The sequence below is a fragment of the Crocuta crocuta genome, unplaced genomic scaffold (assembly GCF_008692635.1).
Source record: "Crocuta crocuta isolate KB4526 unplaced genomic scaffold, BGI_CrCroc_1.0 scaffold394, whole genome shotgun sequence".
Taxonomy (NCBI): Eukaryota; Metazoa; Chordata; class Mammalia; order Carnivora; family Hyaenidae; genus Crocuta; species Crocuta crocuta.
Window position 1 is genome coordinate 450844 of NW_027531920.1, and position 16091 is coordinate 466934.

The window sequence follows — 16091 nt, forward strand, 5'->3', positions numbered from 1 at the left end:
ATACTGTGCTATAGCTGTGCAATATGTTACCATTGGGGAGGCTGGGTGAATGGTGCACAAGACCTTCCTGTACGTTTCTTTGCAACTTCCTGTGAATCTAAATAATTATATTGAAGTAAAAACTTTTTTAAATGCACTATAATGAAAAGCAAATTTTTCTCTTTCCCCAAATCCCCAGTCCACATTTCTAGGTATTTTCTCTTTCTATACAAATAGAGGCATGTAATGTACTCTGTTCTAGTCTACCCTTTATTTGTTTCACTGAATGATATATGTTGGAGGTTGTCCCATGTTAACTTAAATAGCTCTACCACATTCTTTTTCATGTCTACATATTGTATAGATATACCATTGTATTTACTATACCATTCCCTTACTGATGAACATTTAGGTTGATTCTAGGTGTTCACTATTACAAAGTAAGCTCTAGTGAACATTCTTCATCTTAGTATATGACATAATGGGGATTCTGGATGACAGAATCTTATTTAAGGTTTTGCATCTAATTTTTCCTATAATTTATTCTGGTGACACATTACCAAGAATATCCTGATTCATACTGATATGTAGCTGTGAATTATAAGCACTTTTATTTATTTATTTTTTCATTTGAGAGAGAGCACACACAAGCAGAGGAGAGGAGCATAGGGAGAAAGAGAGATAATCTTAAGCAAGCTCCACACTCAGTGCAGAGCCCGATGTGGGGCTCAATCCCATGACCCTGGGATGGTGATCTGAGCCAAAATCAAGAATGGGCCACTCAATCGACTGAGCCACCCCAATGCCCCTAAACACTTTTTAACAACCCAAATTACAACCTCAGGATTCTCCTCAACTATTTAACTAGATCCAGGAGTTTCACATGATAGGACATTTAAATCCAACGTTTTATCACTAGCAATATCTTTTCTAGTTTATATTATGTGATAACTATAAATGCTTAACAGGATACTTGCAAAGTTTACACAAAGCACTGAAACTTTTTTTCTGGAGTGCCATTCGCTAAGTACTTCATATGTGCTATCGCATTTAATCTTTTTTCCAGCTTTTATTGAGATATTATTGGCATATATGCAAGTTTAAGGTGTGATTATTGGATACATGTATATATTGTGAAAAGATTATCACAGTAAGGTTAGTTAACACCTCTATCCACTCATATAATTTGTGTGTGTGTGTGTGTGCATGCGCGTACATGGTGCTAACATTTAAGATTTACTCTCTTAACAACTATCAAGTATATAATACTATAATGTTAATTATAGTCACCGTGCTTTACACGAGATCCCCAGAACTTACTCATCTAATAGCTGGAAGTTTGTACTCTTTAACCAACATCTCCCCATTTCTCTCACTCCTCAGCCTCTAGCAGCCACCATTCCACTCTTTCTGTGAGTTCAGCTTGTTTAGATTCCATGTATAAGTGAGAACATACAGTATTTGTCTTTCTCCATCTGACTTATTTCACTTAGCATAATGTTTGTTCTCCAGGTTCATCCATGTTGCAAAAGGTAGGATATCCTTCTTTTATGTGGCTGAATAATATTCCTTTGTGTGTATGTGTGTGTGTGTACACTGACTTCTATGTGTCTATTCATCCATCAGTGGACATGTAGATTGCAAACATTCATTTGGTACCACACAACTGATGATGATGCAGTGATGAGTGCATGAATTTGAGGAACTACCTCTGCCTGGTGTTTCTGTACAAACTTTTACTATAGTGGTATAATAACTTGCACAATTTTCCATGAGTGAGCATGTGACCAGGAAAAAGTTTATGCAAAGCCACAGCTTTAAAATACACATTTGCAAGACATTCAGACATGCACATATATTAGAAGTATTTTCAAAGACTGCAGAAAAATTAATTAACCTTGCTGCACAAGACAGTGTGTTGGTAGACTCCAGAATGTTAAGATTTGAAATACAGCACACTGGAGTGAGCTGTGGAAAGACAGTTTTTAAAATAGTTAAAATGACTGTAAGTAGTGGTGATGGTAAACAACAGTGTGAATGTACTTAATGCTACTGACCTGTACACTTAAAAATGGTTAAAATGGTAAATTTTATGTCACTTATATCTTAACACAGTAAGTTCCAGGCTCTGAGCTGTCAGCTCTGAGGCTGATGTGGGGCTCAAATTCACGAACCTGAGCCAAAGTTGGACACTTAACTGACTGAGCCACCCAAGTGTTCCTATCTTACCACAGTAAAAAAAATTTAAAAACAAAACCCAAATGACCATTGCAGAAACTCTGAAGAATCTCTGCGGTTCCCTAAAGTATCCCTAAGGTTCTGAGGGACACAGTTTGAAGACCACTGCCCTACGGGAGAAATACAAATACCTGAGACCGACCTATCTGTCGTGCGCTTACGATCTCTCCCGAGCTATGCTCTGACCTCATTATTTGTCACTCTCCATCTCATAACTTGCATTGTATTCATATTGAACTACCCGTAGTTCTTCACAAATATGTGCCTTGGCATATGCTACTTCCTCTGCCTGGAATGCCCTGCACTGTTCTTTCCTACCCTTCCCTCCTCCACTGGCACTGTTCTAGTCAGCCTTCACAGCTCAGATCAAATTTTTCATTCTTTTCTGAAGCCGTCTGTTACCTTCCCGGGTAGTTTACCACTCCCTCTTATGAGAACCCATTTTGACTATACGTGTCTCTTCCTTTAATGTTATATTTGCAATTATTTTTGTTTGTGCACCTGTCTCTCCTTTTAGATTATGAACTCCTTGAGAGTGGGAATTGTGACTTACTCATCTTTGTATCTCTAATACTAGCACAGTGGTGAAACATTGTGCCTATTCACTAAGTATTTGATGAAAAGGACTCGGATGTGTAGGGTGAGAAAAAAGATAAGTCCAGGATGTCTCAGGTTTACTGTTTGTTGGATGACTGGTTAGATGGCGAGAAAATGGAAAGGAACAATGCTGGAAGTGAAAAAGATTTCACACTGAAAGATGAATTCTGTTTTGTCCAGTATTGTTATGCAGTGCCTCATGGGCACAGCCCACTGGAGGGTATTCAGCAGGCAGCCAAAATATAGCTTTGGACAACAGAGAGGGGTCTGGTTTGGAGATGCAGATTAGGGAGTCATTCTTATAGGTATTTACTGGAACTCTAGGCTGTATAAAATAACCTAGGGAGAATATAGATAGTAAGCCAAGAGCTTAAGACAGTTTCAAGAGAATATCAACATTTAATGGGTGGGTATTAGAAAAACCATCCCATTAAGTAACCTGGGAATGATGGAGAATGGGGAACACGTTAATTGCATGGCTCTGGGGCAGAGACTTGAGAGTTCCAAAGTTCTTTATATGTATTTTCTACCAGTGCCCTCTTTTCAGCCTCAAGTCTGTCCCCTTTCCAGTGTACTTGGTGCCTCTGAGTCAGCACATTTCCATAGAGCATAGAGATTAAGACCATGGACTTTGGAACCAGACTGCCTTTATTTGAGTCCTGACTCTGCCACTTACTTACTGTGTGACCTTAGGCCACTTCCCTAACCTTTCTGTGCTTCAGCTCTTATATCTGTCAGTATAGGTATGATCATACTTTATAGGACTATTGTGAGGATTAAATGAGTTAATATGTATAAAGTACCTAGAATAGTGTCTGGCTTATAGTAAACACTATATAAATAGCTGTTATTGTCACTGTCGTCATTATTGTCCCTCCGAAGGCTCTTCAGATTGAGGCTTCTTCCATCTTGCTAAGTCAGTTATTGCTTTTCTACCTATACTCTAAAAATATGTTGAAACCTCTTCTCCACTGATATTTCTCTCCTATGTTCTGTAATCTTATGGGTGAGTACTTTTAAGGGACGCCTGGGTGGCTCAGTCAGTTGAGCGTCCGACCTCGGCTCAGGACATGGTCTCACGGCTCGTGGGTTCGAGCCCCGCATCGGGCTCTGTGCTGACAGCTCAGAGCCTGGAGCCTGTTTCAGATTCTGTGCCTCCCTCTCGCTCTGATCCTCCCCTGCTCATGCTGTCTCTATCTCTCTCTCAAAAATAAATAAAATATTTAAAAAATAAATAAAATTCCTTTTAGTGGTGCTTTAAGGAGAGAGAGGAGAGAAATGCTGGTGGTCAAACTTCCCTATGATGCTCTGTGTTCTTTTTGTATATGAGTTTGTTACATTGATTTCTACGAATTTCTACATTGATTTCATCGATTTTTTATTGGAATGATTTGTAACTAGATACTTACAATTTTATGTTTTGAAAGCCTTCTATCCTTTTTCTCTTTTAGTACATCCTGTTCCCAGAAAGTTAGTTGTCTTTTTTCTGAATTTTGGAGATCTGTTTTTTTAACATCAAGCANCCCTCAGTCCCCAATAAACAGATTCCCGTCATTTTACTTATAAAATCAGTTCTTCCGTGTGTATCAGCTTGAAACAGCCATTTCCTTATTCACTCACAGTATCTTCTGAGTGAAGAAACTGTCATCAGAGTAGATTAGGAATTTGTCAGGTGCTCTGCTTTGAGCCTCATGTAATTTAGTAGAAATACAAATAATCCAAGTTCATCTACTCTATTAATAAAAACTTACATGTAGGTAGCACTTTGTAGATCACACTTGATTTTTTTTTTAAATGTTTTTATTTATTTCTAGGAGAGAGAGAGAGAGACAGCGTGAGCAGGGGAGGGTCAGAGAGAGAGGGAGTCACAGACTGACACAGGCTCCAGGCTCTGAGCGGGCAGTCAGCACAGAGCCTGACGCGGGGCTCGAACCCACGAACCGCGAGATCATGACCTAAGCGAAAGTCGGATGCTTAACCGACTAAGCCACCCAGGCGCCCCATCACACTTGATTTTTATCATAGTCCCCCGAGGTAAGGTATGTATTACACATGTTTTATGAATAAAGGAGAGTTTAATTGGCTTATACAAGTTCACACATATTGGTAGGTCGCAGAGGCAGAGTTTGAAGGAAGATTCTGTGTCCTAATCAAATTACTTTCCACTCTATCCTTNTTGCAGTAACAGATCATTCCCTTTCTCTCTGACTAGGCGCACCATATCGATACTATATTAATTCCCTTTTTCACCCCATTTTACTTAGCTACCTGCCTTAGGCTTGCAGATATTTTCTTCATCTATAGAGCAGGGTTTCTCAGCTGTGGCACTATTGATATTTCAGATCAAATAATTTGGNNTAGTGGCATCCTTGCCCTCTAACCACCAGATACCAGTAGCACTCTCTGCCACCCCACAAATTGTGACAACCAAAACATCTCCAGATATTGCCAGATGTCCCCTAAAAAGCAAAATTTGTTTGTTGCCATAGTAAATAAACACCCAAAAATGTCAAATAATATTCTTGATCATCTTCTTGATTGATCTAGTCTTATCCTTAGAAAAACTTCTGGTTTTATAATTTTATCTGGACATTTTTTTTTCTCCATAGCCATCATTGATCAGAAATTTAAATCTCTGCAAACATGTTCTTTCCAGTGTATGATGTATATACTCCATCCATGTCAAGAACTCATCATTTTAAATCTCTTAGCAGAAAATCAAATCCTGTTTTGTGATGGTTTCTTTCTAGAGAGACATTCATTTCCCTTGCTTCTTTCTATTCCAAAGTTCCAATTCTCATGAAAAAGAAAAAAAAAAAAAAGCCTCTTTATACCCAAGTGGATGATTCTTGCTTAGATCAGAGTTGCCATAGATTCTTCTCAGGGTTCATCTAGATTTTTTTTATTGTTGTTCTTATATGAAACTATAGATGGAAGTTTTTTGCTCAGCAGGTTTGAAAAACATCATCAGTCTCTTCCTTAACATCCCAGATGGGATATGAGCCAGTGAGATGGAACTGTGTTCTGTTTGGCTCAAAGGGGAAAGAAAAGAAAGGAATGAACTAATATAATAAGGATTAGTACAGGTATTGGTGAGCAGCTTTGATAAATCTCAGAAGACTCTCCTTCACATCCTGGGTAGGATAAATAGCCCTGAAAAATGGTATCCCTTTCAGCTGGCAATAAATGGAAAAGACAGGAATGGTTGCTTGAAGGGATTGGTTTTATTTTAGATTGGGGAGATTTGAGCATGTATATATATACTGAAAAGAAGGAATTAGTGAAGGGAAAATAAATTGAAGATCTAAGAGAGAGGGAGAACATCAAAGGTTTCAGGGTCCCAGAGAAAATGGGGGACTAGAGACACCAGCAGGTTAAAGGGGAACTATAGGTGGTTATTTACTCCTCTGAAATGAGGAGAAGGATGAAGGAATCAATAACAGCAAAGAAAAGGCTGTGAGGTGAGGAGAGGGAAACCTTGCCTGGAAGATAACTTTGATCTCCACAATGTATTTATCATTTATCTAATCCTGGCTCTATCACAGAGTACCTATATGATTTTGGGTAAGTTCTGCCCAAAAATGAGGTACATCTATCTACCTCATTGGGTTGTGGTGGGGGGTTAAATGAGATACTTATACAAAGTGGGATGCCTAGGTGGCTCAGTCGATTGAGTGTCCGACTTCGACTCAGGTCCATGAAAGAAATGAAAGGCTAGTAGAATGCAGTCAGAGAGGAGTTTTGGAGCTCAGGATCTTGTAGATACAGTTATTTCTGATTGTATGAGAGTCCAAAGTATGGCTAAGTAAATAAAAGAGTAGCGTTAATAAAAATGATACCATTTGTTTATCATTTAACTTTGTATAATTATCTTTTTTTTTATTTTTGAGAGAGAGCACATGAGCAGGGTAAGGGCAGAGAGAAGGGGACAGGATCTGAAGTAGGCTCTGTGCTGACAGCAGAGAGCTGGATGCAGGGCTTGAACCTACGAACCGTGCGATCATGACCTGAGTCGAAGTAGGACACTCAGTCGACTGAGCCACCTAGGCGCCCCACTTTGTATGAGTATCTCATTTAATTCCCCACCACAACCCAATGAAGTAGATAGATGTGCCTCATTTTAGAGCAGAACTTACCCAAAATCATATAGGTAGTCTGTGATAGAGCGAGGATTAGAACCTAGGTCTATCTAACACTAAAGCCCATGCACTTAACCACTATACTATGTAGGTTTTTCACAGTAAATGTAATCATGGGAAGGTCAGAGGCTTTAGAAGGACTTCAGAGTTTAAAAAACAAACTTTGGAATTAAAGAAGTAGAAAAGAATCTTTACCCTTTTCAAAGCAACAAGAGAAAATGTATTCCTGTGTGGTGTGAAAGAAAGAGCATCAGACTTAACTAAAATCCCAAGATGGAATGTCAGGCCTACCACTCACCAGCTGTTTGACCTTAGACAAGTCATAGAAACTCTGAACTAGTTTCCTTATCTGTAAAGTAAGAATGATAGTAAAAATAATTTAGTGACATGTTAAAAAATAGCTGTTCATCTAATTTCTCAGCACTAATTTGAGAATTAAAAGTGGGAATGGGTATGAAAAGTAAATATACAAATGGTTGTTGTCATGGTGATAGTTATCTGTCTACTTTGTTTCCATGGGAAAGGGCAAGAAGTGTCAACAAATTCACTTGTGCGTATCCAACATTTAGACCTTTGTCATCAGAAAAGCAAACAGGATCAGGAAGTCTCCTTAAGACTGATGATTTAATATTTCTGTGAGGTTTTTATTTTATGTAGGTATATGTTCGATGCTCTACCAAGCAATTTAAAATTGTGTTTCCTGCTGCTAGGCATTAATATTAACCGAGGCCTCCTGTGCTTGGGAAATGTAATCAGTGCTCTTGGAGATGACAAAAAGGGTGGCTTTGTGCCCTACAGAGATTCCAAGTTGACTCGACTGCTTCAAGGTAAGCCCAGAGTGCCTCTAAAAATAAGAGAGTAACTCAGAGGAATAGTGCTGAGAAAGTGAAGACGGCATCAGTAAGCAGATTTTTGGACTATCCCATACAGAACTGTCTAACCGATAAATTGGAAAGAGACCTACCTGTTGGCAAGCAGGCTTATAAGATAATGGAAAGGTGTCTTCATAGATGGCTTTGAGAGCCAAGAAATCTACAGAATGCCAACTGAACTTAGTAGTTTGTAACCGAAAATGAACTTGATTACTGTTTATTAGTATTTCATAAGCAGAACTCCCTGAAGAATTAAAACCTACCTAGAGGGGGCATCCTAAGAATGTTTAATTTCAACAGTGGCTCCTAACCTACTTGGGCTAGGCCCGAATTGTTTTTAACTCAACTAACTGCTGAAATCACAATCTTACGAATGGGGACACATGGAATAGGATTCTAAACTATATCATTTACACATCAAAAAAATCTTAGTATTTTTCCTAACAGGAAATATGCAGATTATAAAGAATTTTTTCCTTAGAGCTCTGAGTTTGAAGGCACCGACCTAAATGGACAGCTTTACTTGCATCCTGCTTGCTTGATTTTATTTTCTCCTGTTGTTCTTTTTCAGATTCTCTAGGAGGTAATAGCCATACTCTTATGATAGCCTGTGTGAGTCCTGCTGACTCCAATCTAGAAGAAACACTAAATACCCTTCGCTATGCTGACAGAGCAAGAAAAATCAAGAACAAACCTGTTGTTAATATCGATCCCCAAACGGCTGAACTTAATCATCTGAAGCAACAGGTAAAAGGGACTTACAATTTGATGGGAAAAATTTTAAGTATGTGGGTGGAATGATAGAGCTTCTGTTTCTCAGCTTCTTCTCTACCAGAAGATTAGAGATATTAGCTAAGCATTCTGTTGGTTTGGGAAAATCTTAAGGTAATTCCTGTTAACATGTTTATTATCATATTTAAGATTTGGGAGTGGCATTGGAGATTTCACTGATAAAAAAGTGAGCAGTGGGAGATGAGTCAAGAGAGGTAGGCAAGAATTAGATCTCCAAAGTCCTTATATAACCTCTTAGAGAATTTGAAATTCAACCAGAAAGCTGTGGAAAGCTATTGAAAGATTTTAAGTAAGTGGGCTATATGGTGATATGCATGCTTTAGGGAGATCACTCTAGCAAGTATACAGAAAGTAGATTAGAAGTAGGTATAACTTGAAGTAGGAAAACAAATTACACTAGTATCCCCCTTATCCATGATTTCACTTTCCATAGTTTCAGTTACCCATGGTCACCCATGGACTGGAAGCAGGTGATTCTCCTTGCGTATTGTCAGAAGGTTAATAGTAGCCTAACACTACATCACAGTGCCTATGTCATTCACCTCACTTAGACACTCATTACGTAGGCATTTTATCATCTCATATCATCACAAGGAAAAGGGTAAGGACAGTACAATAAGATATTTTGAGAAGGGGGATCACAGTCACATAACTTTTATTATAGTATGTATGTATGGGAAAAAACATAGTATATAGAGTTCAGTACTATCCACAGTTTGAGGCATCCACCGGGGGTCTTGGAACACATCCCCCACAGATCTACTGTAGGCTATCATAATAACCCCGGTGAGAACTATGGCCTAAACTAAAGACAGTAGCTATAGAAATAAAGAGGAGGGTACAAATTAGAAAGAAAAGAACCCAAGAAAGTAGAATGTCAGAGCTTGCTTAGTAAGAAATTTGATGTGGAAGGGTCAGTAGGGAGAATCAAGTTTGTTCTCAGGTTTCTTACTTGGACAACTGATTAAAATGGTAGTACCAATCATTGAGTCAGGAAATACAGGAGGAAAAACAGGGTCAAGGGGGAATTTTTTTTAAATTTATTTATTTACATATTGATTGATTTATTGATTTTTTAAATTTATTTCTGAGAGAGGGAGAGAGAGACAGCATGAGCAGGAGAGAGAGAGAGAAGGAGACACCGAATTTGAAACAGGCTCCAGGCTCTGAGCTGGCTGTCAGCACAGAGCCTGACGCGGGGCTCGAACCCACGAACCACGAGATCATGACCTGAGCCAAAGTCGGAGGCTTAACCGATCAAGCCACCCAGGTGCCCCAAGGGGGATTTTTATTTTTAAATTAATAAAATTAACTCTTTGTAACCAGAGTGAAAAACATGGGTGAATCTCATAAAAATAATGTTGTGTGAAAGAAACCAGACACACAATGAAAATGATGAAATTCAGTTTGGGGCATTTTGAATTTGAAGAACGTGGGGTACATGTAAGTAGAGTTGTTCAAACATAGCTGGTCATTTGGGTTTAATGTAGAGAGGTATGAATTGAAGATACAGATTTGAGAGCCATTAGCATTTAGATGGAATCTGAAATTATTATAGAATGGATGAGATCAAATGGCACATTCAAGGTACTCACTAAATATTTGCTGAATGAGTAAAAGGCCAAAAAGAGAAGGCCAAAGACAGAACTCTGGGGGAACAGCAGTTTTTAATGAGTGGGGAAAAGAAGGAAGACAAAAAAGAGAGACTAAGAAGGAGCCAACAGGTAGGAAGAAAAAACAAGTGGTATCATGGAAGACAAGGGAAGAAAGTTTCAAGGACCATTGAAAGTACAAAGTTATTTTTAAAAAGTACAAATTTATAAAGAAGTGTAAAGTAAAATAAAGACTGAAAAGTTTCCATTGGTTTTGTTTTGTTTTGTTTTGTTTTTTAATCAGCAAGGAGGTTATTGGTGACTTCAGTGAGAAGAGGTTCATATTGTTGTGGGATGGACAGTGAATGCTAGATAAGGAAGTGGAAGAAGTTGGTAGGCTCTTCTTGCAAGAAGGCAAAATGAAAGAAGGCAATAGCTAGGTAGTCAAGGGTCAAAGAATGTAGGTCTGTTTGGTTTGGGGGGTTTTTTTGGTTTGTTTTAATTTTATTTAATTTTGAGATAGAGAAAGACAGAGCACGAGTGAGGGAGGAGCAGAGAGAGAGAGACACACACAGAATCTGAAACAGGCTCCAGGCTCTGAGCTGTCAGTACAGAACCCGATGCCAGGCTCGAATCCACGAACCATGAGATCATGACCTGAGCCAAAGTCGGACGCTCAACCTGCTGAGCCACCCAGGCACCCCTGTTTGTTTTTTAAAAAGAGAGAAGAGGCGGGGCACCTGGGTGGCTCAGTCAGTTAGGTATCCGACTTTAGCTCNCGTGATGGTGCAGTTCGTGGGTTCAAGCCCTGTGTCAGGCTGTGTGCTGACAGCTCAGAGTCTGGAGCCTGCTTCAGATTCTGTGTCTCCCTCTCTCTCTGACCCTCCCCTGTTCAAGCTCGCTCTCTCTCTCTCTCGCTCTCTCTCTCTTTCTCTTTCTCTCTCAAAAATAAGCAAACATTAAATTTTTTTTTAAAAGATGGAAAGGCTTGGGGTGTGCCTGGGTGACTCAGTCAGTTGAGCGTCTGACTCTTGATTTTGACTCACGTCATGATCTCATGGTTTGTAGTATCAAGCCCTGCATTGGCTCTGTGCTGAGCTTGGGATTCTCTCTCTCTCTCTCTCTCTCTCTCTCTCCCCCTCCCCCACTCACGCAGTATCTCTCTCTCTCTCTTCCTGCCGTCTCTCTCTGTCTCAAAATAAATAAAATAAGCATTTTTTTTTTTTTAAGAATGGAAGAGACTTGAGCAAGTGAAAGAACCAATTGGGAGAGACTAAAACTGAGTATAGGGACTAGTTGCTAAGGGATCTTCTCCAAGTAGTTGAGATCCTGAGCACAAATAAAGAGGGATTTGCTTTTGACCATAGAGGGGATACCTGCTACCAAGACTAGAAGAAACGAAGTTGGGATAGGAAGAATACAGTGAAATTATTTAGAGGGAGAAGGAAAATTGAGGGATTTTCAGCCTGATGAGCTTTAACTTCTCGGTGCAGTTGGAAGCAAAGTCATGTTCTAAGAGCAAGCAACCAGATAATAGGGTAAAGAGGTGGAAGAGACCACAGAGACTTGAAATCATGGAAATGGAAGAGGTAGCTGACTAGGAGCATGCATTTGTGGTGGTATCAATATAACTGGTTGTGTAACAGCTCAGTAGCACTGGTAGAGGAGATGAGAAGGTGAGTAGTTGGATCAACCCAGGCTTGCAGTGGTCAAGTTTTCTTACCTTCCAGGGTACTCTTTCCACTGGCAATCTAGTATTTCCCAACTGTCTAGTGCTCACTTCATTTCTGGCCTTCCTCCTTGGTGATAATAGCTACTATTCAGTTAGTCTGAAGCTTCCCTTCCTTTCTCTTCCCCTATTTCCTTCCCTCCTAGGGGTCATTGTACAAAATACAAGTAATTTACCTGTTAATAGTATCATCTCAATTATAAAATACCATACTCAGTTCTGCCCCTCCATTTTCTTTCATGTGTATTTCTAATGTCAAAAACGCTCTTATTCCTAGTCATTTATTTGTTCATTCATTCAACAATAAATATGTATTGACACCATTATGTGCCAGATATTGTGTTGGGATCCATTGTTGAACAAAGCAGACACAGTCTCTGCTTTCATGGAACTTACTTACTGCCAGTGGGAGTGACAAACACCAAACATGTAATCATATCAACATATCATTTTAAAATGAGATAGTGTACTATGTAGGGTAGTATGACATTATGGAACAGGGTCTTCTGTTATATATCCAAGCTGAGAAGGCTTCCCTGTGGTAGCCACATGTAAGCTGAGATTGCAGGAACTGAGTAGGAAAAGAAAGAAAACAAGGAAGAGGCATCCACGGAGAAGAAAAAGCAGATGTAACAAAGTATAGTGGTTAAAAGCGTTGACACTGCAGTCAGATTGCCCACATTCAAATCCTGCCTTTATAACTCACTGAATATGTACCTTGGGCAAGTTCTCTGTGCCTCAGTTTCCCTATCTATAAAATGGGAATAATTATACCTGCTTCATAGGGCTTTTGTGAGGGTTAGATGAATTAATACATGGAAAGCACTCAGAGCAGTGCCAGGCATATACCAAGTCTTAAAAGGTCCTGATTTTGGAAGGCATATAGTGCCCTTGAAGAACTGACAGACTGCCAGTGTGGCTAGAGTGGAGGGAGCCAGGAAAGAATATTCCAGTATGAGACTAGAGAAGAAGCAGAGACCTCATCAAGCCTCATGGACTATGTTAAAAATGATCTAGGGGCGCCTGGGTGGCTTAGTCGGTTAAGCGTCCGACTTTCNTGTGTGGAAATGGATTATAGTGGAATGGATTCATGGAAGCCACTTAAAGAAGTTACTACAGGAGCGCCTGGGTGGCTTAGTCGGTTAAGCGTCCGACTTTCGCTTAGGTCATGATCTCGCGGTTCGNAAAGAATTTTCTACAGTGTGGGTCACCTGGGTGGCTCAGTTGGTTAAGCATCCAGCTCTTGGTTTAGGCTCAGGTTATGATCTCACAGTTTCATGAGTTCCAGCCCTGTGTCTGGCTCTGCACTGGCAGCGCGAAGCCTCCTTGGGATTCTCTCTCTCTCCTTCCTTCTCTGCCCCTCCCTTGCTCACGTGGTCTCTCTCTCAAAATAAATAAACTTTAAAAAATAAGGTCCGAGAGAGAGCTAAATGGTGGCTTAGACTCAGGGTGGTGGTGACGACGGTGATGGAGAGAAGTGATCGGTGGCTTAGATAAGGGCATGAGGGTTCAACAACCAAATTTCTGGCATGTGAAGCTGCATATTCACTGACCTTGAGTGCACTAGAAAAGGACCAGGTTTGGGGATAGCAGACAGCTAAGTGGAAATATTAATTAGGACATGGTTGAATATAAAGCTCTAAATTCAAAAAGATTTGTGTTTGAGATAAGTTTGGGAGTCCCCCATTTATAGATGGTAATTGAAACCATAGAAATGAGACTTTAAGGAGAGAGTTTAAAGCAAGAAGACTGATAATGAGTTTTGAGGACTTATCATCTAAAGGACACTTGGCCTGAAGGTTAACCAAGAAAGAGCCTTAGAAGATCAGCTAGAAGAGTAGAAGGAAAAGCAGGAAAGGATGATATCTGGTAAGCCAAACGCTACCAAATAGTCAAGTAAAATGAAGACTATGCCCATAGGATATAGTGACATGCAGATCATTGGTGACCTTAACAAGAGTTATGTCAGTGGAATGCTGTGAGCAGAAATCAGATTTGAATAGGTTGAACAGGTGAGAGAGGTGAATGAAAGGAAATGAAGGCAACAGGAATGGGATGTGCTCTCAAACTTTGTGAAGGAGAGAACTAAGGCAAAAGAGATAGGAAGTGGGATTGAGAAGGGTGCATTTGTTTTGTTTTAAGATGGGAGAGACTTGAACATGTTTTAATCTTAATAGAAAGGATCCTGTAGAAAGGGAGATGTAGAAGATATAGAAGAGAGAAGGGAAAACAGTATGATTCATCAGGAGGCAAAAAGAGTTTGGGATCCAAAGCACAAGCAAGGACACGGAGGTGGAATAGATCCTCTTTCATCATAGGAGGGAATGAGAAGATGAATGTGCATGTACTCTGGTTTAAGAGCGAGCCCCAAGAAGCCTCCTTTTGACTGTTCTGGAATTTTATTAATTTGCTTCTTCTCAGAGCCCTAAAGTACTTAACTGTACGTTATGAATTCACATCTTCTGTCTTGTATTGTCTCTTACTATTTCAGGCCATAGGCTTGTCTTTGTCCACTAGATTATAAACTTGAGAATAAAACACAAGAGTTTATTCTCGTATCCCACTCGCTGGACTATTACCTAGTCCAGGGCTGAGTGTACTTTAAAAAAAAGATATACACTCAAGGGGTGCCTGGGTGGCTCAGCTGGTTAAGTATCAGACTTGGGCTCAAGTCATGATCTCACAGTTTGTGGGTTCAAGCCCAGCATTTGAAGCCTCTCTCTCTCTCTCTCTCTCTCTCTCTTTCTCTCTCTCTGCCCCTCCCTCTCTTGCTCTCTCTCACTCTCTCTCTCAAAAATAAATAAATAAACTTAAAATTTTTTTTTAATTTAGTGATTATTTATTTTTGAGAGAGACAGAGTGTGAGAGGGGGAGGGGCAGAGAGAGAGGGAGACACAGAATCCAAAGCAGGCTCCAGGCTCTGAGCTGACAGCACTGAGCCTGATGTGGGGCTTGAACTCACAAACTGCAAGATCATGACCTGAGCTGAAGTCAGAGGCTTAACCAAATGAGCCACCCAGGCGCCCCAACGTAAAAAAATGTCTTAAAAATAGATACTCAGTAAAAAGTCATTAAGATGGATGCTTAGGTAAAAGGAACAACTCATGTTCTGAGTACTAGCTATTCATATAATGATGTTTAGACTTTTGTCATTGAATCGTCAATCTTGATGATTTCTGTAAGGCCTGAGATATGCTTTAGATTTCATAGGTACCGAGTAGAATTACTCTATGGCTAATTGTAGTAATTTAGCTGACGGGGGATAACTAGCTTTCGGTTGGTGATCAGCTTATTATTTTTCTTTGCTTTTCCAGGTACAACAGCTACAGGTCTTGTTGCTACAAGCCCATGGAGGTACCCTGCCCGGATCTATAAAGTAAGAGTCATAAACTAATTTTATTTTTTTTTATTTTAATGTTTACTTATTTTTGAGAGAGAGAGAGAGAGAGAGAGAGTGATCAGGGGAGAGACAGAGAGAGAGGGAGACACAGAATCTGAAACAGGCTTCAGGCTCTGAGCTGTCAGCACAGAGCCCAACGTAGGGCTTGACCTCACAAGCTGTGAGATCATGACCTGAGCTGAAGTTGGAGGCTTAACCGACTGAGCCACTGAGGCACTACTATACAGTCTTTTAGGAAGAAGACAGGAGAAATGCTGACACANATTTTAAATGTTTATTCTTGGAGAGGCCATTTCTTCTCATGGTTGTTTTCCTCTGATAGACTAACATTTCTGGTAGCACTTGGCATCAAGGTAGGGATATTGCTAAACGTGCTACTTGGTTTTGAGGCAGTCTGATGTGATAGAACAGACATGGGTTCTGGCCTCAGAAATCTATTCATTGGAATTCTACTGTGAGGAAGAGCTGTTTCTTTTCTCCCCCATTTATGTATTTGATTACTTATTTATATCCATGTAGACTCATGGGTATTTATTTTATTCTATGGGCTATCATCCAATGCTATCATTATTTGTTTTATTACTCAGATTGTCCATGCTTTGTCCAATAGGTGCTCCTTTAGGGTGGTTCTTCTGTTCATCAAATACACCCTCTAGGATTTTTTTCACCCTCTAATTTTTAAGCATTTCTACAAAATGTTCCATACCAATTTTGTATTTTCCTTTCCCTAGTTTTATAATCAACTGTATCTCA

The 16091-nt window shown here is 39.8% G+C and overlaps 1 protein-coding gene across 1 annotated transcript in view; it reads left to right on the forward strand.

Annotated features, from left to right (window-relative positions):
- KIF4A (kinesin family member 4A) overlaps positions 1-16091 on the forward strand; it is a 118877-nt gene that overhangs the window by 36395 nt on the left and 66391 nt on the right. Inside the window, 3 exon segments of the mRNA XM_077774969.1 lie at positions 7664-7780; positions 8397-8572; positions 15253-15314. Of these exon segments, the coding sequence (XP_077631095.1) occupies positions 7664-7780; positions 8397-8572; positions 15253-15314 (355 nt within the window).